The 27,071-nt window shown below is 42.1% G+C and overlaps 1 protein-coding gene across 4 annotated transcripts in view; it reads right to left on the bottom strand.

The window, feature by feature from the left end:
- WDFY3 (WD repeat and FYVE domain containing 3) overlaps positions 1 to 27,071 on the bottom strand; it is a 212,536-nt gene that overhangs the window by 62,839 nt on the left and 122,626 nt on the right. For 3 of the 4 annotated variants that reach the window (XM_060247100.1, XM_060247102.1, XM_060247103.1), the window contains 11 exons: positions 24,361 to 24,434; positions 23,643 to 23,804; positions 22,713 to 22,807; positions 20,118 to 20,238; positions 16,807 to 17,024; positions 14,744 to 14,979; positions 10,945 to 11,079; positions 8,538 to 8,717; positions 5,667 to 5,900; positions 3,172 to 3,271; positions 966 to 1,126 (listed from right to left, as the gene is read on the bottom strand). In XM_060247100.1, the coding sequence (XP_060103083.1) occupies positions 966 to 1,126; positions 3,172 to 3,271; positions 5,667 to 5,900; positions 8,538 to 8,717; positions 10,945 to 11,079; positions 14,744 to 14,979; positions 16,807 to 17,024; positions 20,118 to 20,238; positions 22,713 to 22,807; positions 23,643 to 23,804; positions 24,361 to 24,434 (1,716 nt within the window). The remainder of the gene's footprint in view (positions 1 to 965; positions 1,127 to 3,171; positions 3,272 to 5,666; positions 5,901 to 8,537; positions 8,718 to 10,944; positions 11,080 to 14,743; positions 14,980 to 16,806; positions 17,025 to 20,117; positions 20,239 to 22,712; positions 22,808 to 23,642; positions 23,805 to 24,360; positions 24,435 to 27,071) is intronic. The other variant, XM_060247101.1, reaches the window with a different exon arrangement.

Raw genomic sequence — 27,071 nt, 5'->3', positions numbered from 1 at the left:
TGATTCATGTTATAAGGTGGATTGGGGGGGAGGGGGAGACTATCCAAAGCATCTCAGGAGAAGAGACAAACGGGGGGCGGGGGGGGGGGGGTTGGGTTGTGAAATTTGCTCATCCCCAAAACAGAGTTGTAGTGGTCTATCAGGGCTTTTTTTTCCCTAGAGAAAGCCCAGCAGGAACTCATTTGCATATTAAGCCACAACCACTGATGTCATAATTGTTTCACACAGGCATTCATTGGCATATTAGGTCACGCCCCCTGACACCAAGCCAACCGGAAGTGCGTTCCTGCTCATAAAAAAAAACCCCGTTGTCTGTTAAACTTCTGGGGAGTTCCCATGCCTCAACACTGCATTGTTCATTGGCAGTTATTAGCCTGGCTTTCGTTTACTGTTCTCCAATCCTGTAATCCACTTCATTGGTTGTATTACACCACTCTTAAATCACAGTTCTCTGATCTAATTTTATTGCATTGTTTATTTGTATGTATTTACAGGTCTTTATTACATACAGATGTTTTATAATTCTGTAAATATGCCTTGAGTCCCAATGAAAAAGGCAGATGATACACGAAGTAAAATAAAATACTACAGCAAGAGGTTGTAAGAAAATTAGTCAACAGTGTCAAATACTTTGGGTGCTTTCACCCACACGAATAGCACACTTTCAATGCACTTTGCAACTGGATTTTACTGTGAGAAATGGCAAAATCCACTTGCAAGAACGGTCACTGAAGTAGACTGAAACTCCATTATTCAGCGCCCTTAGCTTTTTGTCAAATGGCTCACAATTTAATTTTCATAGTAATTTATCTCAACTACAAGAAATGAACATGAAATGCTTTTTTCTTTGTGATTTGATATACTGAGATAGTCCAGTACAAAAAAACCCCCACACTGGAGGACTCCTGCACCAATCCATTTCCATCATGTGGAGCAAACGATATGTAAGACTAGAGGATACCTACCTGTGCAATTAACTGGATTATGAAATCTATAAGCAGCTTGGATTCCTTATTGAACATGCCTTGCCAAAGCTTATCCACCACTCGCTGCGTGAAATAGAACACGTTGTTGACAAGGACTTGGTAGCTTCCACCACTTGTAATAGGAAGGGAGGCATCCTCACCTGAATGACAATGAGAACAGCACAAGAATTTTAAAAGCCATTCCTGAATACACAGAGAAAATCTATGCAAGGACAACAAACGTTGGAAGGAATATGCATAAAATCATATTTTTGTTTTAACACTGCAGTAGTGTTTTGAAACTACAGTAAACAGCACAAATCAAGAATTAACGCCATCTAGCGATTAAATTGTATATGTTAAGATGTTCTTATGATTCTTATGATTTTATTGTAATATTTATCTTTCGGTGTTTTAACTGTTGTTAGCCGTCCTGAGCCCAACAGGGAAGGGCGGGGGGATAAATATAATAAAATTAATTAATTAAATAAACAAACTGAGAACCAGTTTGGTATAGTGGTTAGCAGTGGACTCTAATCTGGAGAACCTGGCTCGATTCCCCACTCTGCCACATGAAGCCAGCCAGGTGGCCTTGGGCCAGTCACAACTCTCTCAGCCCCCCCCCAAAGAAAAATAAATCTAGGTTGCCACCAAAAAAGCTATAATTTTAGGTTGCCAGACAATCTTTGGCTCTCCTGGCTATATATTATACCCACTGCCACAGGATGATGACGATGATGATGATCATCATCATTTCGTTTTAACTAAATATTGCAAAAAATATTGGGATACATCCAGGTGTCATTAAAAACCTCTGTTTGTTCATGACAGGCACAGAAACACCTTGTTGTTGTGCCTGCATATTCCCCACCTTCTTTGCCCCATGCATGTACTGTCACAGAAAGCTTTCTGATTTAAGAAGCCTTCAGCCAAGGAACAATTTACCATGATGTCTGAATGCAAGGTTGTTTCCCCATCAAAAATGGGGATTCAACTGAAACTTAGAACTCCAATTTGTGGGGAGGAAGTAAACTTCCAGTTAGCTTCAGGCACCTACATTCAGAAATCATGAGAAACAAGAGTTCAGTTGTAACCAGTTCAGTTGTAACCAGTTAGTTTCAACTGTAACCAGGAAGCAATCAACTTCACTTCATTCGAAAGACAAAGATGGTGCATGAGAATGAGTTGTTTTTGCACCCGTCATGGACATGTTGCCTGAGTGCAGCCTTAATTTAAACTCAGAGATGAACTACTTATAACAGTATCAATGGCATAAGGCAGGCTAAAAAAGAAATACACAAATTGCTTTCCAGCAGAAGAATATCACATACACATGCAAAAATTAGTACTGAACCTCTCAAGGATGGATCGATACTCAGCCCACCTACTTCTTGCTAAATCTCGGCTTACATAAATAAATCATTCCAGTGAATGGACAGAGCACGTTGATGGAACAGACAGGGCAAAAATTTGCTGCTTCTGACTACAGAGGTTCCCTTTAACCACTGATGAACCTCTCCTCCATGAATCTAACCCCTTTTTGTTTTCTTTGTGTGTGTGTGTGTGTGTGTGTGCGCGCACATGTACCCATGCCTGGAAGTCACGGCAACCTCTGGCAACTCCTACATTCCTACATGGAGTACATTCAGAGAAGTGCCTTGATAGCCTGCCTCTGCCTCCCAGCCCTGGTATTCTCTGGAGGCCTCCCTTCTAAATACTTGCCAGAGTGAGCCCTGCTTAGCTTTCCAGATCTGATGAGATCCAGCTTGCCTAAACTATCCAGGTCAGGGCCGAATCTAACCCCCTTTGTAGCCATCGCTGCGACAAATGGCACTGAATTACACAATGTACTTACTCATTGAGCAAAGAAGTTGTTTCCTTTTGTCTGTCCTGAATCCATTGCTCAACAACACTGGGCTCCCCCAAGTACCACTATTCTGGGAGAAAGGGAAATTCTCTCAATCCACTTTCTCTGCTCCATGTATAATTTTATAAACCTCTATCATGCCCTGGCTCTTCATCTTTTGTTCTAAACTGACAGATCCCAGACTCTCCATCTTTTCCTCACAGGAAAGGTGCTCCAACCCCTTAATCACTTTGAATGCTCTCTTCTGCAGTCTCTCTAGCTCTGCAATGTCATTTTCGAGAAACTCAGAATTGTGTTGTTTTAAAGTTATCAAAGGAATAGCACTACAATTAGTGTTACCCAGTAAAACATCAGCCGCCAGCAAGTGGTCCATCACACTGTCCAAAATATAGGTCTGAAATTCTTTCTGCTGTGCCCTTGTTGATCTTTCAGGAGAGGCCTAGTAAGTAAAGGACAGATAAGAAGGAAAGAGGATTAGAAGCTGCCCTGAGTTGCTGTACAGCCGTGCGCTGTAGGTCTGCCTCAAGCTCAAATTTCACACGCAATGCTATCTACAATGAGACCCATTTCTAACTTCCAGAATAAAAACACCATATTTATGCTTTCCTTTAAAAATTCCCTTGATGCAGCTGTTATCAAAGAGCAACTTAAGATGTTACTTGAAGAAGAAAGAAAAAACATTTTCTAGGGGATCTTGATATAACATTAAAAAGGTTCATATACTATTATAACAGATGCCAATGCAGTTTTTGCAGCGTGTCCCTATAAATGGGGGAGAATGAGTGAGTTAATGTGTGAAAGATACTCCCTTCCCCTTGTGTGTGTGTATGTGAGGGAGGAAGTAGAGGAGCATATATTTCCTTCCACTTGCGTGTGTGGAGGGGGGAGTAGAGAAGATATTCCCTTCCCCTTGTGTGTGTGTGTGGGGGGGGTCCCTGTGCAAGCACCAGTTGTTTTCGACTCTGGGGTGACGTTGCTTTCACAACGTTTTCACGGCAGACTTTTTACAGGGTGGTTTGCCATTGCCTTCCCCAGTCATCTACACTTTCCCCCCAGCAAGCTGGGTACTCATTTTACAGACCTCAGAAGGATGGAAGGCTGAGTCAACCTCGAGCCGGCTACCTGAAAAACCAGCTACTGCTGGGGATCGAACTCAGGTCGTGAGCAGAGCTTAGGACTGCAGTACTGCAGCTTTAACACTCTGTGCCACAGGAGGGGGGGGGTAGAGGAGCATATATTCCCTTCCCCTTCTGTGTGTGTGTGGGGGGGAAATAGAGGAGCACAGAGCTTTGAGCAGGAACACAGTTCTGGCTGGCTTAGTGTCAGGAGGTGTGGCCTAATATGTAAATTAATTCCTGCTGGGCTTTTTCTACAAAAAAGCCCTATGTGAAACAATGATGACATCAGGATGTGTGGCCTAATATGCAAATGAGTTCTTGCTGGCCTTTTTCTACCAAAAAAACACTGGAGTAGCATATAAGCAAGACATCCTTCTTCTGTCAATCATTAAGTTCCTTGTTTTCTCCTTCTTGAGTTGCTTCGAAGGCCCAAACTACACATTACATATACCATGTGAGTGATTGCCACGGTGTTCCACAAGGATTAATGGCTCACACGTTCATCAAGACATCCAAGAAGGGTCAACTTACTCTCCCCCAGGTCAACTGTAGATCAGACATACAGCACTGGCAGGAGGGGGAAAAGCAGGATCTATGATTCTGATCCAAATTGGGACCTGCAGCACTACTTTTTTTTATATTATTTTTTTGTTTATTTGGAGGGGGGGTGCACGTGTGTATTTGCACCTGGAAGTAATGTAGATCTCTGGTGACTGACCCCTACTGGGGGCCTGGAGGATATTCATAGAGGTTGCTGAATAGATCCTGCCCCTGTCCTCTTGACTGGATATTTCAAAGAAGTCTCCCATCTAAGTGATAACTACAGTTGGCCCTGTTTAGCTTCCAGAGAATCGGGCTTGCCTGAGCTAGGCAGGGCAGGGGCCCTGCAGCACTTCTGAACTGAGTCTATACAAGGACCTCACAGCTGGCATCCTGCTGCAAATCCCCACGTCAAACCCATGGGATGTGTCACATGCAGGCTGGCCCAAAACCGGAAACACAGCCAAGACCATTCATTTACACATCCCTCTCTGCCTTCTTCTCTCTCCCTGTAGTGCAACAAGAAAAAAGAGTTCTCCTAGATATAATTAATGACCTTTCCTTGTGGTAGTATTTACATTATGGCTAACAAAGTGATTAGAGTTCAAAAATACTGGGATTTTCAGTACTATTTTATTTTTATTTTCCTTTCTTATTTCTAAATTTGAATGTATTTATGATTCATTCGTCTCATATTACTGATTATTCATAAATGTTTTTGGGCTATCTGCAATAAGTAAGATGTGATTTTATATTACATCAGTTCTTCATCTCATATCAGTACTCTATATATTTTGTAAAATTACAATAAAATGTATTTGAAAGAAAGAAAAAAGAATTCTCCTAGCTTCTCCGGCTCAAATCCAAGATGCTTTAGAAACTACAGCAGGGAGAAGTGAATGAACATGCAAGAAGACACTTCTCTTCCTTGGTCACTCTTCTGTCTTTCTCTTAAGCACGTTCTGGTATCTTTTAGAGGGAGGGCGGAGGCTGGAAACTGATAGGCTATTTAGCTCTGAGGCAGGGGACAGCAGGATTTAACTTGAAGACTGACACCTGCCAAGCCTTGTGATACTTGCTTAATCAATATTCATCAATAAACAACGCAGCAAGAAAAGTATTCCTTATGATGAATATGCTTTGTTTTAGGGAACAATGAAAACAGACCGACTTTACCTCTAGAAGGAGGTCTATCAATGGAGTCTGCTTGCTTGCAGGTGTAAGGCAGAGGTTATCAATTATCAGCACTTGCATGAAGTCAAACACAAACTTCTTTGCAGGATGGTTTGTCAGGTAGGTCTTGGACCCTACGTTGCAGTATTCTGACTGACTCCGGTTCATTCCTGTATCAGAAGCAAACGCTTTGAATTCTTCGGCTGGGGATCCAACTTCATCATCCAAATCAGTAACCTGTTCAAAACAGGTAGCAATAACACAATGATCAGTAATTTATTATAACGATCAGTAATTTATTATGATCAGTAATTTATTATAACTCAGCAAGGAGAAAGGAGACACTTCACAGCTATTTTTCTACCTTGATATGCTGCTGTTATATATACTCATTTCTTTTGACTGTTCTCGATTTTTAATTGCCTCTTGCTAGACAGGAGGAATTTAATCACAGCACAGACTTAATTTTACTCCTTTAACAAGTGGAATGTGGCGATTACTGGAATTATTTTATTCTCACTACATGCTGGAAGGTAGTGAATTAACAAAGTCGCTAACTGAGCAAAAATTTCAACCCAGGTCTCTCTGGTCTGAGTCCAACTCTACACTAACTCTCAGTTCCTTCTTCATGTGGCACTCCCCATTTAGGGATCTGTGTGTCCCAGGTAACTGCTTAAGAGACAGCGGACAGCCTATGTTAAGAGGGAGAAGAGCAAAGAATACAATTTGGTTTGCCACCATTGTGATTCACTGGAGTGAGGGAGCATAAAACCCTGTAGAAATCAAGTGATGCTCCATTTCAGAATGTTGAATGCGAGTGACCGGATGCATTATGGGACAGGGCCCCTGAACCTTTAACAGCAGTACAGAGAAGACACTGCAGGTATGAGTAGAGGGTGTATTGCAGGAATAGAAAAAAGCATTATCTCTTTGGCTATGGGAACACATCTACATTCTGCTCTTCTGCACCTGGACACTCTAAAAATCTACCATTTCTGAGGAGAGCTTTTGCCCTTCAGGTGGGTGAGGATGGAAGCAAAACTGTCAGAACGCTCGCTTTCCAGACACAAAGTCTCAAGTTCAGTCCCTGAGATCTCCAGTTTAGAAAGCATATTTCTTAGCAAGACTGGGAAAGACCACAGCCTGAGATCCTTCAGTCTTTGCCAGCCAGAGTATTCAATAGTGGTTTTGACTGCAGAAGGCAGCTCTATACAGTCAGATTCTCTTCAGATCTATTCTTATCCTCTTATGGAAGCAAGCCCATCCAGAACTATTAAGTAAGCCCATCTAGAACTATTAAGTAAGCACTAACTTTAGCAGGACACTTACAATAGGGATTGCAGCCAAGACTAGCAAGTTTTATGGTACAATTAGGAAGTTTCACAATCAGCCCTGCCTCTAAAATCGTATCGCACAGACAAAAAACCAACAACCATACGGTTGGAGCTTAAAATAAAAATCCTCCTTCTTGGATTTATTTAACAAGCAGACATTTAATTGTGAGCCTGCTAAGGCTCTTTTTTTAGATGACTGGTCAAGACACAATTGTGACATCATGTATTTGGCCTAGATAATGTTTAACTTTTCCTTTCATTTGAGATAAGATTTTGGCTAAAACCTGAAACATCCAGTCTTTTTGCTGACTCTTTTTTCCCTTAGAAAGTAAATAACAAAGAGAAGTAACAAAGGGAGTGCTGTCAATACCACTGCCCGTGACCTGCATTCTTGACATCTTTCAGCAACGCTTATCCTGGCTTTGCTTAATGTGCCTTTTCTGTATTCGTTCTCAAGTTTCAGAGGCAGATGACTTTTTTTTTATGACAGATACGAAACCCCAGCTGTTATCTTGAAAGCAATTTACAAGAAAACAATAATTTCAAAATTAGCCATCTTGCTCTTGCAATATAATTCAGCTGGTGAAAATGTAAGAGCTTTGTTATGAAGAAAGAATTGAAATAAACTGCCTCGTTCTGTACTTGGCTGTATATATTTATTTAATTAAAATACTTTCAATCCCTTTCCTCCACCCACCTTCAAATAATCCTAACACCAACGGGGGTTGGGGGGGGAGATGCCCAAGGTGTTTAAAAACAGGAAAACAACAAGTAAAACACACAATTAAAATAAGTAGCGGCATATCTGCAGAAATACTCAAAATCACATCTCAGGTTTTAAAAGTATCCAGACCAAATTAATGATGACACAATAGTGTCTTGACCAGTCATCTGAAAAAGAGCAGAGAAGCAACCCAATATTTGTTATTTATTTATTACTTTAAATTTTTATCCCACCCTCTCCGCAAGCGGACTCAGGGCGGCTAACAATCAGTAACAATAGACCCCTGGATGCAGAGAATTCCACAGTATGGCCAACGCCGCCACCAACATGTCACTTATGGGAGGTGGAACAAAGAACAAGACCTAATATCTAAGGATCTGAGTAGGCTCACAGGGAATACAGGTGATCCTTTAGAGAAACTAGTCCCAAATAATTTAGTACTTTACAAAGGCCAAAACTAACACTGAATACAGAAATAGGCTGAGTGGAGAGGGTACAATATTTGAGTTCCATGAACCAACAAACAGGCCTCTATTATAGCTGCTGCATTCCATGCCCGCTGAAGTTTCAAAATGCTTTTTAAATACAGTCTCACGTACAGCATTTCACAGGACACCAATCTAGAGATAACAATGGTGTGCACAACTGTGCTCATATCAGTTTTCCTCCAAGAAAAGGGAAAATACTGTATTATTCTGCTTTACTTAACTAACACAGACAGGTGTCAGAATTTTCATATAATTTCAATTCAAGATGCCATATATAAGAGAGAGCTGAAAAGGCAAGCTAACTACCATTTTTAACCCTGCCACCTACCATTTCTGAGTATGGTCGGATATTGAAAGGGAACACAGTGGCTGCCAATGCACAAAGGAACTCTGGGCTCATCCACATCGAAGCCAGGTCAGGAACATTGTGATATAAGTAGCGGAAGAACTGCATCAAAGTGACTGGGTATTCACGAAGCCAAGAACCCTCTTCTTCCGACTGCCAAGGCTGCAATGAAAGAAAAAAAAAAATTGGTTGATGACTACTTTAACTTAACATCGCCCTTAAAAAAGTAAGCAAGATGCATCTCTCTCAAAAGGCATTATGATAGCCATCTACCTATTACTTTTTAATAGTACTTTTGGTAAAGTGCTTTAAAGCTTGATCTCATTGGTTTTAGCAACTCCTTGAGCAAATCACTATCATTTCGCTTAACCTATTTCAAGGTTAAGTGGAATGATAGTGATTTGCTCAAGGCCACCTGACGAACTGCGTAAGTGACCAGGCTTTTTCCACCTCCAAACTTCAGTTCTCTATCAACTACATGCAATGAACAAAGAATTGTAATTTTCTGGCTTAATGTTAATATTCACTTAGTGCAAAGCATATTCCAGGGTTATTCAAAAGGAGATTGCAGGTCTATAATGCCTCACAAAGCATTTATTAATATTGGCTCCATCATTGCAGTAATTCAGTTGGAGGAATACACTGTGGGATAATATGCTTACAGGATACTGAGAAAACCACCATATAAAAGATGAATAAATTAGTAATGATGTATTCACCCAATGAAAGAACGCAACATGGACAGAGGAAAGATCATGACTGAGTGGAGGTTCCACGAACAGACCATAGTTTGCTTGCGATAAGAAAAAAACTAAAATCCTGGGGTTCTCTCCCTTTTATGCACTATGCTAAGACTGCGGGTTTTCCTGCTTTAGGAAACTTGCAATTTGCTGCAATGCCAAAATGGAACTCTCCAAGAAACTTCATTTAGTTTCTTGCTACAAACCACAGTTTTAGCCCAGATGTCTTGAAGACCCCAGATTCAGTTCAAGTTATGCTAAAGACTTCCAAAACCACAAATTCCTCTATTTTTGTGTAGTACATTGGCAGGCGAGGACGAAGGAATTTCAGTATCAATCTTGCCAGACACGAATTATATGTCGTTCTGTGATGTCTGAATGCAGCTATTATGCCATATGCTTAAAACATTCTGCTTTCTTTTTTAGACGAATGGTCCAACGTTTCTCAGGGCGAGTATCTGATATTTCTGCTGATATGATGCTGTTGCTGTTACATAACTAAAGCAACACAGACATACGTCTCACTCATGTTTGGTGGGGGAAACTCTTTGTGGACCTTCACTTTTGAGTTTTCCACTGCAAAAAGTCAACAAAACAATGTAATATTTTGCCAATCTCAGTTTAAGGCACTGGATATCACAGATAAAGCCATTCATGGTCTTGGCTCCTCATTTGCAGGACTGTCATCTCCCTATGTTCCCCCACGACAACTCTGCTCAAGTCAGCTGGAGCTTCTGCAGCTGCCAACCTGCAAAGGGGCAAAACCAACAACCACCTGCAAATATATTTTCTCCATTGTGGCTTCTGCCTTGTGGGACGGGTTGCCTAAGGAGGGCAGGAAAACTCCTGCTCTCCTGGCTTTCTTCATACTATGTAGAACTGTTCAAGAGGTCTTGAATGGCCCTACCAATGGACCTCCTGATGGCATCTGGGGTTTTTTGGCCACTGTGTGACACAGAGTCTTGGACTGGATGGGCCATTGGCCTGATCCAACATGGCTTCTCTTATGTTCTTATGGCTTTTCTGTGCCAGTAATAAGAGTTGCACTGTACAAAATGGTTTTACAAACTTGCTTGGATAAACTGTCCAAGAGCCAGTTTGATGTAGTGGTTAAGTGCTCGGACTCTTATCTGGAAGAACTGGGTTTGATTCCCCATTCCTCCACATGCACCTGCTGATGTCACCTTGAGTCAGTCACAAGTTCTTGCAGAGCTGTTCCTTTCAAGAGCAGTTTCTGTCCGAGCTTTCTCAGCTCCACCTACCCCACAGGGAGTCTGTTGTGGGGAGGGAAAGGAGATTATAAGCCACTCTGAGACTCCTTCAGGTAGTGAAGGGCGGGGTATAAATCCAATCTCTGCTGTTGCTTCTGTTAGGGACTGTGGCCAATACTACCACGTGTAGCTTACTGTAAGTACTATCCTATTTGTATAATTTCTGTACTGCTTAATGCATCATGTGAAAGAACCACCAGTTCTTTCTGGTGGTTCCAGACTTCTAGAATCCTAAATCACTGGTTGCTTGAATGTCCCATTTTGTCCACTGAACTGACTCACTGTGTGCAATCCGTCTTCAGTCCCCATGAGAAAGGCATCCTATGAATCAATCGAGTCAAATCGAGAATGAACTATCCAAAGCACTTCCCTACTTACTGAATTCAACATACTCCTGAGCATTCCCAGTAATAAGAAGGCAGCTTCTGTGCAAACGTTGTGAATTGAAGAGACCACAGTCCCACTCGAAGCAGGAACACCGAAGATAAACGTCCAAATTGAATCCAAGTCAAACTATTGAATGGAGAGAAACAGAAGAAAAGGGAGAGGAAAAACCAAAAGTCAACACAGGATCTACTTTCTCATGTCACTTTGCAATTTGTTCGTTTACAGGCATTTCACATGTAACTAAACTGCAAAGCATATCATGCAAGTGCTTGATATTTTAATTTCATGATGCATTTGTACAGATCTATCTGATGGTGTTGGTGGGGCAGGATATGTTCATTCATGCCATCACTTCTCTGCAAGCCTGAAGATCGGCTTCTATTTATTACTGAATATATAATAAGATCCCTATTGAACATATGTAGCTGCCTTATACTGAATCAGACCATGGGTCCATCAAAGTCAGTATTGTCTTCTCAGACTGGCAGCGGCTCTCCAGGGTCTCAAGCTGAGGTTTTTCACACCTATTTGCCTGGACCCTTTTTTGGAGATGCCAGGGATTGAACCTGGGACCTTCTGCTTCCCAAGCAGATGCTCTACCACTGACTCACCGTCCCTCCCCTATTCAAGTGGACCATTAGCTAAGAAATCTCCCATGTGTGTCCCAAAGATGTAGGAATTATAACAACATGAAAATCCTCCAACTTGGATTTATATAACTGTGAGCCTGTTAAAGCTCTTTTTTTAGGTGACTGGTCAAGACGCTATTGTGTCATCATGTATTTGACCTAGATCGATCTGAGACCAAACAAAAAAAGAGCATTACTATATGAACATATGAAGCTGCCCTCTACTGAATCAGACCATGGGTCCATCAAAGTCAGTATTGTCTACTCAGACTGGCAGTGGCTCTCCAGGGTCTCAAGCTGAGGTTTTTCATGCCTATTTGCCAGCCTGGCAAAGTTCTACACCGTGCTTTGTTTTGGAATGGTGGCCTCAGTTAAATTAATTTCCCATTTAATGCTCAATCACCTACCCAGAAGCATGCAAAGTTTCTGTGCAGACGGCAGAATGAATAAGAGAAATAATGTAGGAATCACAACTAGCTTGGCTAATAGCCACTGATAATGGCCTGAAAGCGTTTAATGATTAGTAATCATCGTTTGGCCCTGACCTGGGTAGCTGAGGCTAGTCCAATCTCAGAAGTTGAGTGGGGTCAGCCCTGGTTAGTACTGGGATGGGAAATGACCAAGGAACTCCGGGGTTGCTACATAGAGGCAGACAATAACAAACCTTCTCTATATGTCTCTTGCCTTGAAAACTCTAAGAGGCTGCCACAAGTTGGCTGCAACTTGATGGCACTTCTTATATACACAACCACTGTTTCTCAAACGTGCAACACTGCCTCAAGTCTCAAAAGTAACATTGTACAGAATCACCCAGGGCTTTTTTTTGTATCAGGAACTCCTTTGCATATTTGGCCACACACCCAATGTAGCCAGTCCTCCAAGAGCTTACAGGGTTCTTAGTACAGAGCCTACTGTAAGCTCTTGGGAGAACTGGCTGTATCAGGGGTGTGTGGCCTAATATGCAAAGGTGTTCCTGCTAAAAAAAAGCCCTGGAATCATCTATTAACATTCAAGTTCTGTGAGTAAAGACTTTGGAGTGCTGAACACTTGACGTGAATCAGTACATCAAACAGGATTCTGATGAAGTATGTGGCCCACTGGATTCTGAGAGTGAATTATTCCGTGGAATTAGGGGGCCTACCAAGTGCATCATTTGTACTCTGAATGCTGCAGTAGTCCTGTCTTAGTGAACTGGCAATGTCAGTGGCCTGCACCAGAGCCTCAAGGCCTCCAGGCACACCTTAAGAAAAACCCTACATGAGATGGGATCTATATGTACACAGAAGGAAAGTACTAAAAGAATCTACTGATCTCCTCTCTCCTTTCCAGCAATATACAGAGTTCAACCACATTTTGCTGAATTCGATTCTTTTAGAATTCAGCCTTACTGAAAATCAAAACGGTGCTACAAATTTAAAAAAAAAAAAACTTTAAGGAACTTCTAGATGGGCTACCCCACATTCTAAAGGGGCTACCCCACATTCTTAAAAAGTAGTATAGTATCTTGGCTAAAACTCATTCCATTCTTTCCAAGTAGCATATTGCACCAAGTAAGGCATTCATTTTCCATTTATAAAAAACAAAACCATTCTAAGGGGAAAACCCCCAACTTCTTGCAGTGACAACTGTGTACAGTAACTATGGAGATCTCCATCAAGTTCAATGGAATTCTAAAAAGGCACAGGAGTCTATTGGCCTCAACAGGAGACAGGGCAACAAAAACAAAGTCCTGCAGAAGGTAGGGGGCTTCTTGGGTATACAAAGATATGTGGATCTTAAATTTTAGAAAAGATAAAGCCCCTAATATAGTATCGCAGTAATAATAATTATTATCCTATGGCAAGATTATCCTATCCCAAGATTGTCTGGCAGCCAGAATTTCTAGCTCCTTGAGAGCCAGTTTGGTGTAGTGGTTAAGTGTGCGGACTCTTATCTGGGAGAACCAGGTTTGATTCCCCACTCCTCCACTTGCACCTGCTGGCATGGCCTTGGGTCAGCCATAGCTCTGGCAGAGGTTGTCCTTGAAAGGGCAGCTGCTGTGAGAGTCCTCTCAGCCCCACCCACCTCACAGGGTGTCTGTTGTGGGGGAGGGAGATAAAGGAGATTGTGAGCTGCTCTGAGACTCTTGAGTAGAGGGCAGAATATAAATCCAATGTCGTCTTCTTCTTTAGTGTCATGCACCACTAAGTGGTGGGGTAGACTTGTTTTTAAGGCAACAGAAGTTTCAGAGGTGGTTTGCCATTGCCCTGCCTCTGTGTCGTGCCCCTGGTATTTCTTGGAGGTCACCTATCCAAAGAGCAGCCAGGGCCAAAGCTGCTTAGCTTCCAAGATCTGACGAGATTGGGCTAGCCTGGACTATCAGGTCAGGGCATAGTATCCTTTGAAGGGGAGACTAGGACATGTCTACCTAGTCCCAAACCACAGCAAGTCAGCACTTTGGAACAAGGTTCAGGTGGGTAGCCACGTTGGGCTGAAGCAACAGAAAAAAGTTTGAGTCCAGTGGCACCTTTAAGACCAACAAAGTTTAATTCTGGGTATAAGCATTACACTTTGTTGGTGTAAGCTTTTGCTCATACCCAAATTAAACTTTGTTGATCTTAAAGGTGCCACTGGACTCAAACTTTGTGATGTTTGGGGAGGGAGTGGGGGGGAGGAAAGGTATATTTCCCAAATGTTCATTCCTTCCTTCCTTCCTTCTCTCCACCCTCCCCAACAATTCCTTGCAGAACTCCAACTTGCTCACTTGCAGTTTTGATGGAGAGGAAAAGATTTAAAAAAGATAAAGGTGCGAGCACCAGTCATTTTCGCCTCTGGGGTGACGTTGCTTTCACAACACTTTCACGGCAGACTTTTTATGGGGTAGTTTGCCATTGCCTTCCCCAGTCATCTACACTTTCCCCCCAGCAAGCTGATACCACCACTTTAATACACCATACTCTCAAAAGCATTATATTTCAGAAAAATACAAGGATCCGTTTTGGAATAGAAAGCAGCCGTTAGCTCAAGTTCCCCCAAGATGGGGGAAACTCCGATCACCCCTTGTACCCATCAACACAGAGCAGAAATATTTTCATTGCAAAGTTTATTTTTGAACCATCACTTTTTTTTCTCAGCATGGTATTACGCTTAACATAGTCAGTATCTTACTAAATAATCCCTACCTGGCAACCCTGATTACATCGGCTGGTGATGACAGGTGCACTGACCTGCGGGTTTTCGGGCAGCTCAGTGACTGGCTGCTGCAGGAAAAGTGCCATGAGAAGAAAATAGAGCGCAGGGACATTTGTGTGCTTAGGAAGAAAGGACTGAAGAACCGGAAAGCCCGGGAAATGACAGGCGTCCCGATTAATTTCCCTGACAGTCGATCGGCCGCCTGCGCTTCTGCCAACGTTAAAGCCTGAGGGAGAGAAGGGAAACACAAAAGAGCCATAAAAAGATGCTAGGTTAAGCCCTGTTTATAAGGTCACCACTCCATGGGATAAACGCTTCCTCGTCAACTTTTCAGATTAAGACCAATACATAAAGGTCTTGTCCCAATTACTGAATGATCGTTGAATACACCATTAAAATACCTTTCTTAAGTTTCAGGGGGAGACACCACTGTAGCCTTTGAAATGAAACAGTTTCTCAATTGGACAGCCTGTAGCTACAATTCTGCTATAGCAACCAGTGACTTTGTTTTGGAGTCTTGATGCTGCCACTTAATGTACAATATAAATACAATAATATTTCAAAGCATTCTTTTTCTCAATATATTCCGGGGGGGGGCAAGAATCCTCCCACACAGTATTGCTTGTTCTCTATGTACAATTTACTAACAGAAAAATATATGTAAAAGCAAAGACATAACAACAGCACTCCCACATTGTGGCGTTGCTACAAAAGAAGCAGGGGATTTTTTAAAATGGAAAACGGAAAAAGGAGGGAGATAAATCACTGGGGAAAAAAATTTATCCTGCCATTTGGGTAGAGTTATGGGGCTGCCATACAGGTGTCTGTCATTTAACCTAATCTATCCTGTTTGAATGTTTAAATGGCCTTTTCTCCTGATTCACTAATGTATCCTACAAGAAAACATTGCTCAAAATACCAGCCAGGACAAAGAGTAACAGGTCATAAAGAACACCAAATGTATTCATTTGAGGGGAGGAAACCTTGGCTTCAATTACAGAACAGTTCATTATTTGCCTACTGCTCAGGTGTTCTATCACTGTGCAGAGTGATGCAAAGTAATTACATTTAAGGCACAGAATTTCTTTTACGAATTGCTCACTGTGCTCAAGAAGTGACCATGCAATTGCATGGCTCAGCCCAAATAGCACAGTTTGGCCCAAGGTCATCATGGCTTGCGAGCTAAGCAAGGTCAGGCATGGTCACTAGCTGGATGGGAGACCACCAAGGAACACAGAGGTTGCAAGACAGAGAAAGGCAACGGCAAACCATCTCTGAACATCTCTTTGCTCTGTGGCAAGGAGATTACGACAATAATATGGGAGTGCTCTCAAGTACACTGGCTTTTATTTATTTTATACCCTGCCTTTCTCCCCAATGGGGACCCAAAGCAGCTTACAATTACATCATCCTCTCCTGCACTTTGTCCTCATGACAACCCTGTGAGATAGGTTAGGCTGAGAGAGGATGACAGGCCCAGCAAGCTTCCGTGGCACAAGTGGGGATTCGAACACTCGTAACCACTACACTGCAGTGACTCAAGCAAGTGTTTCCACATGTGTCTTCCAAGGCGGTACACTCTGAGCCACGAATGATCTGGCGGCTCAGAACTGCCACAGACCCATGAAACTCACCAAGGTGCTTTGTGTTTGATAAAGCCACGGACGACCCTTGACGCAGCTGACTTATCAATACAAATGGAATTTATAGAATAAATACATTTTTTAAAAGCTTGCGTCTTAATGAGTCATTCATGAAACCTGCTTTGACACCAAAAAGTTGTTGTATTAATAAGCCATTTGCTTGCCAATAACTATAAGAGACGACAGCCTCAGCTAAAGGAGCCAGGTCCGATCATGTGTCATTGGGTCACCCCATTTAAATCTTCAAGGTATCGATCTACAGAAAATCACTTCTGGTGCCACCTCAAGGAAGTAAAATACTATACAGAAGACGGTTTCATCTCTCAAGTCAGCTTTGTTTTAACCACACAACATTTGGATTAAAGACAGCAGACACATATTTGGTCAACATTTAAAAAAAATAATCATACCGAGCACAGTTCCAATCTTGTTTGTCAAGACAGAATCCGTCTGGTCAAGCCAGCCTCCGCCACTGAGACCTTCCTTGAACTTGATGAGAATCGTTGGATTGCTCAGCAAGACCACCAGAATCCTCATGGCTGCAGTCACTGTGGTAGGATGCAGATGTTCCTCCATGAACAGCATAACCCAGTCAAATCCAAGAGTCCGAATCAGCTCTTCACAAGCCCTAAGTAAAGACAGGGAAAATGCCACAGAATTGCTTAGAGAGGACAGCATACGAAAACCAAACAAAATAGGTTAGCCTTAGAGGATACAAAGACTTGCAAAAATTTGATCAATAAAATTACCAACAGCTTTAAGACAACTAATGTTGAATTCTTGAATATTTCTGAACTCAGGAAGACATTAATGTACATTTTCTCCTCCTCCCACACCAATTCTCACTAAAAAATAAACACATTTTTGGTCTCTCCATGCTTTTTGACCCAATTGTAGCTGTTAATATACAGTATGTCACAGAAGTGAATTCACCCCCTCACATTTTGTAAATATTTAAGTATATCTTTTCATGTGACAACACTGAAGAAATGACACTTGGCTACAATGTAAAGTAGTGAGTCTACAGCTTGTATAGCAGTGTAAATGTGCTGTCCCCTCAAAATTACACAACACACAGCCATTAATGTCTAAACTGCCAGCAACAAAAGTGAGTACACTCCTAAGTGATAATGTCCAAATGGGGCCCAAAGTGTCAATATTTTGTGTGGCCACCATTATTTTCCAGCACTGCCTTAACCCTCTTGGGCATAGAGTTCATCAGAGCTTCACAGGTTGCCACTGGAGTCCTCTTCCACTCCTCCACGATGACGTCACGTAGCTGGTGGATGTTAGAGACCTTGCACACCTCCACCTTCCATTTCAGGATGCCCCACAGATGCTCAATAGGGTTTAGGTCTGGAGACATGCTTGGCCATTCCATCACCTTTACCCTCAGCTTCTTTAGCAAGGCAGTGGTCGTTCTGGAGGTGTGTTTGGGGTCGTTATCATGTTGGAATACTTCCCTGCGGCCCAGTCTCTGAAGGGAGGGGATCATGCTGTGCTTCAGTATGTCACAGTACGTGTTGGCATTCATGGTTCCCTCAATGAACTGTAGCTCCCCAGTGCCAGCAGCACTCATGCAGCCCCAGACCATGACATTCCCACCACCATGCTTGACTGTAGACAAGACACACTTGTCTTTGTACTCCTCACCTGGTTGCCGCCACAAACGCTTGACACCATCTGAACCAAATAAGTTTATCTTGGTCTCATCGGACCCCAGGGCATGGTTGTCTGCAGCAAACCATTTGCAGGTTTTCTTGTGCATCATCTTTAGAAGAGGCTTCCTTCTTGGACGACAGCTCTGCAGACCAATTTGATGCAGCATGTGGCATATGGTCTGAGCACAGACAGGCTGACCCCCCACCCCTTCAACCTCTGTAGCAATGCTGGCAGCACTCATACGTCTATTTCCCAAAACCAGCCTCTGGATATGATGCTGAGCACGGGCACTCAACTTTTTTGGTCAACCATGGCGAGGCCTGTTCTTAGTGGAACCTGTCCTGTTAAACCACTGTATGGTCTTGGCCACCGTGCTGCAGCTCAGTTTCACGGTCTTGGCAATCTTCTTATAGCTTAGGCCATCTTTATGTAGAGCAACAATTCGTTTTTTCAGATCCTCATAGAGTTCATTGCCATGAGGTGCCATGTGGAACTTCCAGTGACCAGTATGAGGGAGTGAGAGTGATAACCTGCTCCCTCTTCACACCTGATACCTTGTACCACTAACGAGTCACATGACACCAGGGAGGGAAAACGGCTACTTGGGCCCCATTTGGACATTATCACTTAGGGGTGTACTCACCTTTGTTGCCAGAAGTTTAGACAGTAATGGCTGTGTGTTGCGTAATTCTGAGGGGACAGCACATTTACACTGTTATACAAGCTGTAGACTCACTACTTTACACTAGTCAAGGTCATTTCTTCAGTGTTGTCACATGAAAAGGTATACTTAAATATTTACAAAATGTGAGGGGGTGTACCCACTTCTGTGACATACTGTAGATGCTATGATATATATACACACACACAGACAATGGCCTTACAGTAATTTGGAATTCTTCACAAACATTAACAAGCATTCACTGGCAATTAATAAAAGGACATAATGAGATAGTGATGGAGGAAAAACAACTTCTGGATGAATTGTATTAATTCATTCCCCAGCAGACATTAATTAGTTTTCTGCTACGGAAGTTGGTATGGCTTGTTATGTGAGGGGAAATTATATATCTCTCCTCGCATATAAAAACAGCAGAGATTTTAACAAAGAAAATATTTGAAACAGCAGCCGCTTTTGGATCACATCAGGCAACCTGAAACACTGTGTTAAAAAGACCACAGGAACAGCTGTCTGGGCAGTTAGAATGATGCAAAACAAAAACTGGGAGTTGAAAGAAACAAAGTTATGGAAACAAACCCTCAGAAGTACTTGCAAAGCTACCACCTGGGGAGGGGGCTTGAGAAATAATTACAGCTGATGACAAATGAACAAAAAGACCAAGGAAATTTTCTTGCTGCTCAGAAATTATTATATGGACAGAATTGTATACATCTGATTTGGCAGACAAAATTCTGACTAGGATCATCTTAACTAAATTAAAAATTCCAGGTTTTTTTTTCTTTATCAGATTTGAATTTCTTAGAAGTGGACACCGTAGGAGAGTAAGACAGAACGGTAAAGAATTTAAAATCTACTCTAGTTATTGTTTGGGGGGCAAATATGTCAGCTTGCCCCAGAGAGCATTTTGCCATCACCACCAGTGCTATGTTTGTACACTCAGATCCATATCAGTTGGGTCTTCTCTCCTTCTCATTGTAAAACACTGGTAGTTTTGCTGCTACCTCCACAGACCTCTTTCTTTGAGACTCATAATTATAGCCTTTCCCAAAATTGCTTTTTCCCTTTTCCTCCCTGATTTTCTCTTAGCTATCCTTTTATGTGCGCTTCAGTATGTTTGTATACATGTTTTATCCTTTATTCTTTTTTTAATTAAAAAAAACCCCTTTCTGGTTGAACATCTGCCTGGTTTATTTAGAGAGTTCTCTTAAGAGAAAAACTGGAAAGAATTCCAGTTATCCCCTCTCACTTTGTCTCCTTTAAAGTCAATTTCCCCAACGAATTAGGAGACCGCCTATTTGGGTAACACAAGGATCTTCCTTCTTATATTTCTATGCCACAGTTATATTTCCCACCAAACTTCAGATCATTTATACTCACTGCAAGTTGACGCTTGTTTTTTCTTTAGATGTATACATAAGCTTAAGCAGGATGTCCAGCAGTCTGTTCCTCAGAAGAATAAGATTTGCGCTAACAAGGCCTCCAAAGTCCTCCTCTGTTCCTAAATAAAAACACACACATAGTCCACTTTTAATAAACCTAACATAGTCAACTTTCAATATACCTAATATACCACTTTTAATATACCTAATAGGATTCTATTTGCCAACAAATATTATTATCTACTGAATTGTCCACAAGTGGAAAAAGACACATCTGCCTTACCTCAACTAGGGCCAGGGCTTTTTCAGTCCTGGTTCCGACCTGGTGGAATCAGCTCCCTACAGAGATCCGGGCTCTACCTGGCTTATAAGCCTTCCGTAGGGCCTGTAAAATGGAGCTGTTCTGCCAGGCTTTTAGTTGAGGCTGTGGGCGTCTATTCTTGATCTGGTTGGCCTCCCCTGCCGGCACTGTCACCTGTGCTATAAAATGGAATATCATCTGCCTTCTCTATGGGATAACACCTTATCATGATGTGAGACCGTCAGGCTGGGCAATATGTGATGACATGGAAAATTGTCTGAGTGCTGTTGAGTTGTTTGTTTATAAAATGTCTGTATTGTATTTTATTGTTTTATCATATGTTGTACTCCACCCTGAGCCCTATGAGGAATGGGCGGAATAGAAATATACTAAAATAAATTGTGTTCCAACAGGTCATAACATACACATACAAAGTGTCATGCACAAGAGGCACAAGTTACATGGAGGTATGATTTATACAGCCAAGGGTTACCTGGATAAAAAGATGGCAATACACAGAGCTGCACCTTCCAAAGATCACCCACCACATCTAATGTTTTCCTTTCTTTTAGATTTCCCACACCACATGTTCACAGTCCTTATGTAAATAAAAGTCTCTCAAACCATAAGGCCATGGGAAGGGCGTCAGAACCTCCAGAAATACTGGAAATTCTGGACTGGGTTGCAGCACCACACAAAACCGGTTTCTTTTACAGGCCTGTGTTAGGGATGCTCCATCCAAAACTAGAACATGCCTGCACTCAGTGGAACATAAGACATACCACTAAAATTCAACTGAAACAGTGATAAAGCGATCCGCCCACTTTTAAGGGTTCCTCCTTGGACTTGCCCTTATGTCTTATTCAGCAAGTAGCATCTTTGAGATGAATTCATCTGCTTTGATGCTGCCATAAAAGACAACTGCTCAAAAGCAATGTGGCTCTCATCCCCTCCCGCAATTTTACATCCATGGGCCATGTTGAAATGCCTCCTGATACAAGCCATACTGGTTGCAAAGCATATTGTTGTACAGTACTGGAAGGATATGCACATTCTAAGGATTTTAATGTGAGGCCAGAGACCTGTTGAGTCTTGAAGCCTTAGAACAGACAGCTCATTTCAAAATATCTAAGATGAGTTCTTGAGCTAGTATTTGACTAAAAATGAACAGACTTATTCTGTCCCCAGATACCATCAACTATAAAAAGTCTGACTTTTCTCCCTTTCCTCACTCTTACTTTATTTAATTAGTTTAGCATTTATTCTTCCCTGTTCTCTTTTGCCATCAAGTCACAGCCGACTTATGGCAAGCCCTCATGAAGTTTTCAAGGCAAGAGATGTTCAGAGGTGGTTTGCTGTTGCCTGCCTCTGTGTAGCAACCCTGTTTTTTCTTGATGGTCTCCCATCCAAATACTGACCAGGGTCAACCCTGCTTAACTTCCAAGATCTGATAAGACTGGGCTAGCCTGGGCTATCCAGGTCTCTCCTAATGTAACTATTTTTTGTAATGCTTTGATCAGAGGTGTGCAAAGTAATCTGGGCCCTCCTAACTAAAAGCCTTCTTCTCTCTCAGGATGACGGACCGACCGATTTGTGGAATTCTAGGTTGATGCACCCTGCGGATTTCTAGGACTTTACCACTTCAACTGAACAGCAGCCCCAATCCTAAATATGTTTGCTTGGAAGAATCATTGGGATTTTCTCCCCCAAGAAAGAGCGTTAAGATGCTGCGTCTTCTGCAGCATGCCTGTGGCAGAAGACACAACACCTCCAATGTCTAACAGTTCACAGTTAATGTTCTTTTCACTTCAGAGGGACACAACAGCTAGGCCGCTTTAATAAAATGAGTGGGGGGGAGTGTGTTTGTGTACAATATCAAATGAAGGAGAAAGGACTATTTGAATCTTCGTTCGCGAAGCCAAGCCGAGAGAGAGAGAGGTAGGTAGGTAGGTAAGTAGGTAGGTAGACACACAGACAGATAGATAGACTTCATAGATAGTTCCCTCAGTGTTTGTCAATATCAAATGGAGGAGAAAGCACTATTTGTGTGAGATATATATATATATAGAGAGAGATGATAGACAGATGATAGACAGACAGACGACCGATAGACAGACAGACAGACAGACAGACTTCATAGAGAGTTCCCTCAGTACTCTTTGTAAATGCAGAATGTTTAAAAGCAAATAGCTTATTATGTTCAAGTCAGGCACAGTGAACCATATCCATGGTAATGAAAGACTATGTCTCAAGTGGCCCCTTCTCTTCCCATATTTCTCAGGAAGTACTTACCAGTGTCCAGCTTTTCTTCACTGTTCATCTCCATGACGACAAATTTCTCACAGACTGCAAATGTAGGCAGAGTAGAGGAGATGAACTGTCCAAACCTTGGTGGATAAAGGGAAGCGAAAAAAGTGGCACGCACTTGTGTGACAGATGGAGTTTAAATTTGTCACTAATTAGCATTAGCTACAGCGCAAAAAAGTAATACTAAGAGGCAATTATTTTAAAAAATGCAGATTCTGACATTTAGAGAGACTGACTGAGGCTGCCTCAGCCTTCGATGCGTAAAACAATGGCCAAACAAATAGGAAACTGGGTTAGCAAGGATGACAAATACAGATGAAGATACTATAAACAGAATACTTCTGAGAAAGGAGACCTCCAAATGGAACTGAAAAGGATCCTTTAAGGTAGAAAAGTTGTAGCCAGTGCAGAAAGATTAGTACCACTTCCCAAGATAAAATTATATACAAAGACCTGAACTTTAGAAAATGTTTATATTCTCTAGACTGGCAAAATCTGGCCCACTTTTATAAAACTAGGAATTTTCTGGAAGAAGACAGAAGATATTGGATTTATATCCCGCCCTCCACTCCGAATCTCAGAGCAGCTCACAATCTCCTTTATCACCCTCCCCAACAACAGACACCCTGTGAGGTGGGTGGGGCTGAGAGGGCTCTCATAGCTGCTGCCCTTTCAAGGACAACTCCTGCGATAGCTATGGCTGACCTAAAGCCATCCCAGCAGCTGCAAGTGGAGGAGTGGAGAATCAAACCCGGCTCTCCCAGATAAGAGTCCTCACACTTAACCACTACACCAAACAACTAGGAATTTTCTGGAAGGGAAATAAGGACTCATAGGAACGAAAATGTATTTGCCCAGAGAAACATATGTACACCTTTTTTTTTTTAAAGGAGCTCAGTGAAATTCGATGGTTACCTGAGTAGGTCGTTGCTGCTTGGGAAACCCTGAAGCAAATAGCTCAGCACATTGCTCATGGCAGCAATAGTTGGCTGTGACAAAGACATATCTCGAAGAGTCAGTAACAGTTTGGGGATCAGCTGGAACTCCCTCATCAGTTTAGCATTCTTTGCTGCTTCGCTGAAAGACAAACGGACAATTTAAGAACCTTTCACTCACCTGAGTAGCCTCTTTTTAATACAGTGTTTGTCAACAGCTGCTATGGTTCTCTTCTGGAGAAGCCTATTGCTACATCTAGGAGGAGCTAGGAATCCACACGACTGTGATCATATGATGTAATGGGAATATAACCACTAATGTGGAATCATATTTGGTGGAAGGAACTTTTAGAAACCCAAGTTTCTCTAAAGGATGAGTTGTCAGCACATATTGACCCTACAATATATTTGCAGCTTGTGCTGAACACTTCATAGCTAAAAATGATCAGAAAGAGCCTTCCAAGGGAGATGGACTGAGATTTCCTATTCTGAACAGTTCCCTTGAATTACAGTTTGCAGATAACCTATTTTTTCCATCTTACTGGAGCTCCTCCATCACCACAAACATGAAAAATTAAATTGTGCAACAGGACTAAGCTTAAGCAATCGAATATTCATTTTCTAAGGCTATTTACAAGAAGACAAAGCTTGCATTATAAAACATTAGCATAGTTCATACAACACGCGTCAGCTATTACCTGGATTCAGTCAGAAGTTCAATGAAATGTTCAAATAATGAAAGGTGAAGTTCATAAGGTGCATGCAGCCAAACCTGAAATACAGAGTAGAAAGTTCATTTATCGCAGTTATTCTACCCGTAGTTTATCACTGCCAGTTACTGCTTTAGTACTGGGGCCAACTAACCTTGCTGATTAACTGTTGTGCTATTTTTACATGCTTTCAACTTGTTGCTTTGTTAGTCACCTTGAGTCCAAGGATATAAGGTGGAATATAAATATCTAAGGCGGAATATAAATATCTTAAGAGAGCCAGTTTGGTGTAGTGGTGAAGTGTGTGGACTCTCATCTGGGGGAACCGGGCTTGATTCCCCCCTCCTCCACTTGCACCTGCTGGAATGGCTTTGGGTCCTTGAAAGGGCAGCTGCTGTGAGAGCCCTCTCAGCCCCATCCACCTCACAGGGTGTCTGTTGTGGGGGGAGAAGATATAGGAGATTGTAAGCAGCTCTGAGTCTCTGATTCAGAGAGAAGGGTGGGGTATGAATCTGCAGTCTTCTTCTTCTTAAAGAAACACTGAAAATTCTTTCATTGTAAAAAGGAAGTGGAGCATGAATGGTGTCATCATAACTTTTTAAACACTCTTTCTTCGCTTCTTACAGGAGAGCACAAAAATTGGCAGATTACTAGATAATGAAAGCTCCAGCGTTTAATGTCAAAGAACATCTAAAGCAATCCTGAACAGGAGTTAAATGGAAATAAGGATTATGCTTTTCATTTTCCATTTATGTAAGGGATCAGTGTGTTAACGTAATTGGGGCGGGGGGAAACACCATATGAAGACTAAACAGTGGGTAATGTATCCATTCAGCAATACTGTAGTGTTTAAAACACCGCCCTTGACTCCCTATCCATCCTATATGAATTGCATTTGTACTACTGGAATGTTACTGAATGAGAAAAATGTTATACTATGACTGAGGAAGAGACAATAATGGTTAAAAAAAACCAATCTTAGTTGTCGAAGAAACAGATAGTAGATAGATAGTAACAGGAAAATGTTCACAGGAACAAGCTCTCTGCTCTCTGGGGACCTTTGTTTTCTACTACTGTTACAGAGGAAGCCCTTGTGCATGGCCCAGCCATTTCTCATCTCAATTACTGCAACCTCCTCTTTGCAGCTCTTCTCCTGTCAGCCCTCCACTGCCAAAATAATAGCTTTTTTCTATTCTGTTGCTATGATCGCATTGCACACCATTTTCAGCCTCAGCAGCGACGGGGAAAGCTACGGCGAATCAATCTCATAATCAAAACTCCTCTCATTTATACCTCCTCCCCTTCTCCACTTCATCTCAATTCACCTGTCCAATCATTTCTCAACTTGTCTGCTTGAGGTAATCTGCTGCTGACACCTTCTCCCCACCCCACACACCCCCTCAGCTCCTGCTTCTTACTTTCAATGACAATATTTTTCTCTATGCGAACTAAACGCCACAACCTCCTTCCTTGCCCTCCAGATCCAAATTCCCTTTCACTCTTTAAAAACGACCTCCATGTGGACCTATCTAATGACTTTGGTGGATTTAATGACTGTGACCGATTTCCCACTCACCTTACGCCAGTCTCACATTCGTCTTCTCAGCGTGGCTCCTTCCGATTTCACAGTATCTGCCCCGCGGCTGCAACAAGCATCAGCATTTTCACGCCGCATACAGAAACCGCTAAAAATCAGTTTCTGTTTGCTGCGCGAAAACACTGACGCTTGCTGCAGCCCCAGGGCAGATAGTGTGAATCGGAAGGAAGCCACGCTGAGAAGACGAACGTGAGAACGGTGTAAGGTGAGTGCAAAATCGGCCTCTGTGCTGTTCCTTATCATTTAATCCTGTCAAGTCAAATCTTTTTGCCTACTACCTTAGTTCTGTACTGGTTTTCACTGCCCCTCCCCCGTCAAAGTGCATGGGGGCTTCCATTCAAATGCAAGAGTGGGTAAGCACAATCTTCCATGCCACTTCATTCACGCCAACCTTACTAAGTAAGTATTTGTGGGGCAGACACCCAGCCCCTCCGCCCTCATTTTCCCAACCACCAGGCACCTACTGCCTTTGTGGCTATGTTATACACTTGGAAAGGTGGTTAGGGCAGGTGAAGACTGACAGTTGTCAGAGTACTACAATCAACCTTGTAATGATGACTTAAGGGATGCCAAGAGGAACTGCAGTTTTATGTCCTACTAGCCAGTTCTAGCTGAAAAGAGGACTCTTCTTCAAGGAATCCACCTGTATATCAAAAGGCCTGAACACTGTGCTATCATTGAGATGGCTTCTTCCTTTTGGAAAGCAGAACTTTCCTCTAAAATCCACGCCAATTTTTAACTTCAAACACAGTATTTTCTACATTGTACTGGCACCTTCTTCATTTCACCGTAGAAATAACTTTATTTTTCATTTTGTTTATCCATTTTGATAATGTTTTATTTATTCTGTTTTTTTCCATTATATCTCATCCTTCACCCCAAAGCAGCTTACAACAGTCTCCTCTCCTCCATTTTATCCTCACAATCACCCTGTGAGGTAAGGTTAGGCTGAGAGTGTGTATCTGGTTCAAGATCACCCAGCAAGCTTCTATGGCAGAGAGTGGGGATTTGAACCTGCGTCTCCCTGATCTGAATCAGACACTAATCAATACACCAAGCTGGTTTAGTAAATACAATGCGTCTCCTGAAGGAAGAATATTTA

This window comes from Heteronotia binoei, chromosome 9 (genome assembly GCF_032191835.1).
Source record: "Heteronotia binoei isolate CCM8104 ecotype False Entrance Well chromosome 9, APGP_CSIRO_Hbin_v1, whole genome shotgun sequence".
Classification (NCBI taxonomy): domain Eukaryota; kingdom Metazoa; phylum Chordata; class Lepidosauria; order Squamata; family Gekkonidae; genus Heteronotia; species Heteronotia binoei.
The sequence above is the reverse complement of the archived record's forward strand: the minus strand, read 5'-3'. Positions and strand labels throughout refer to the sequence as shown.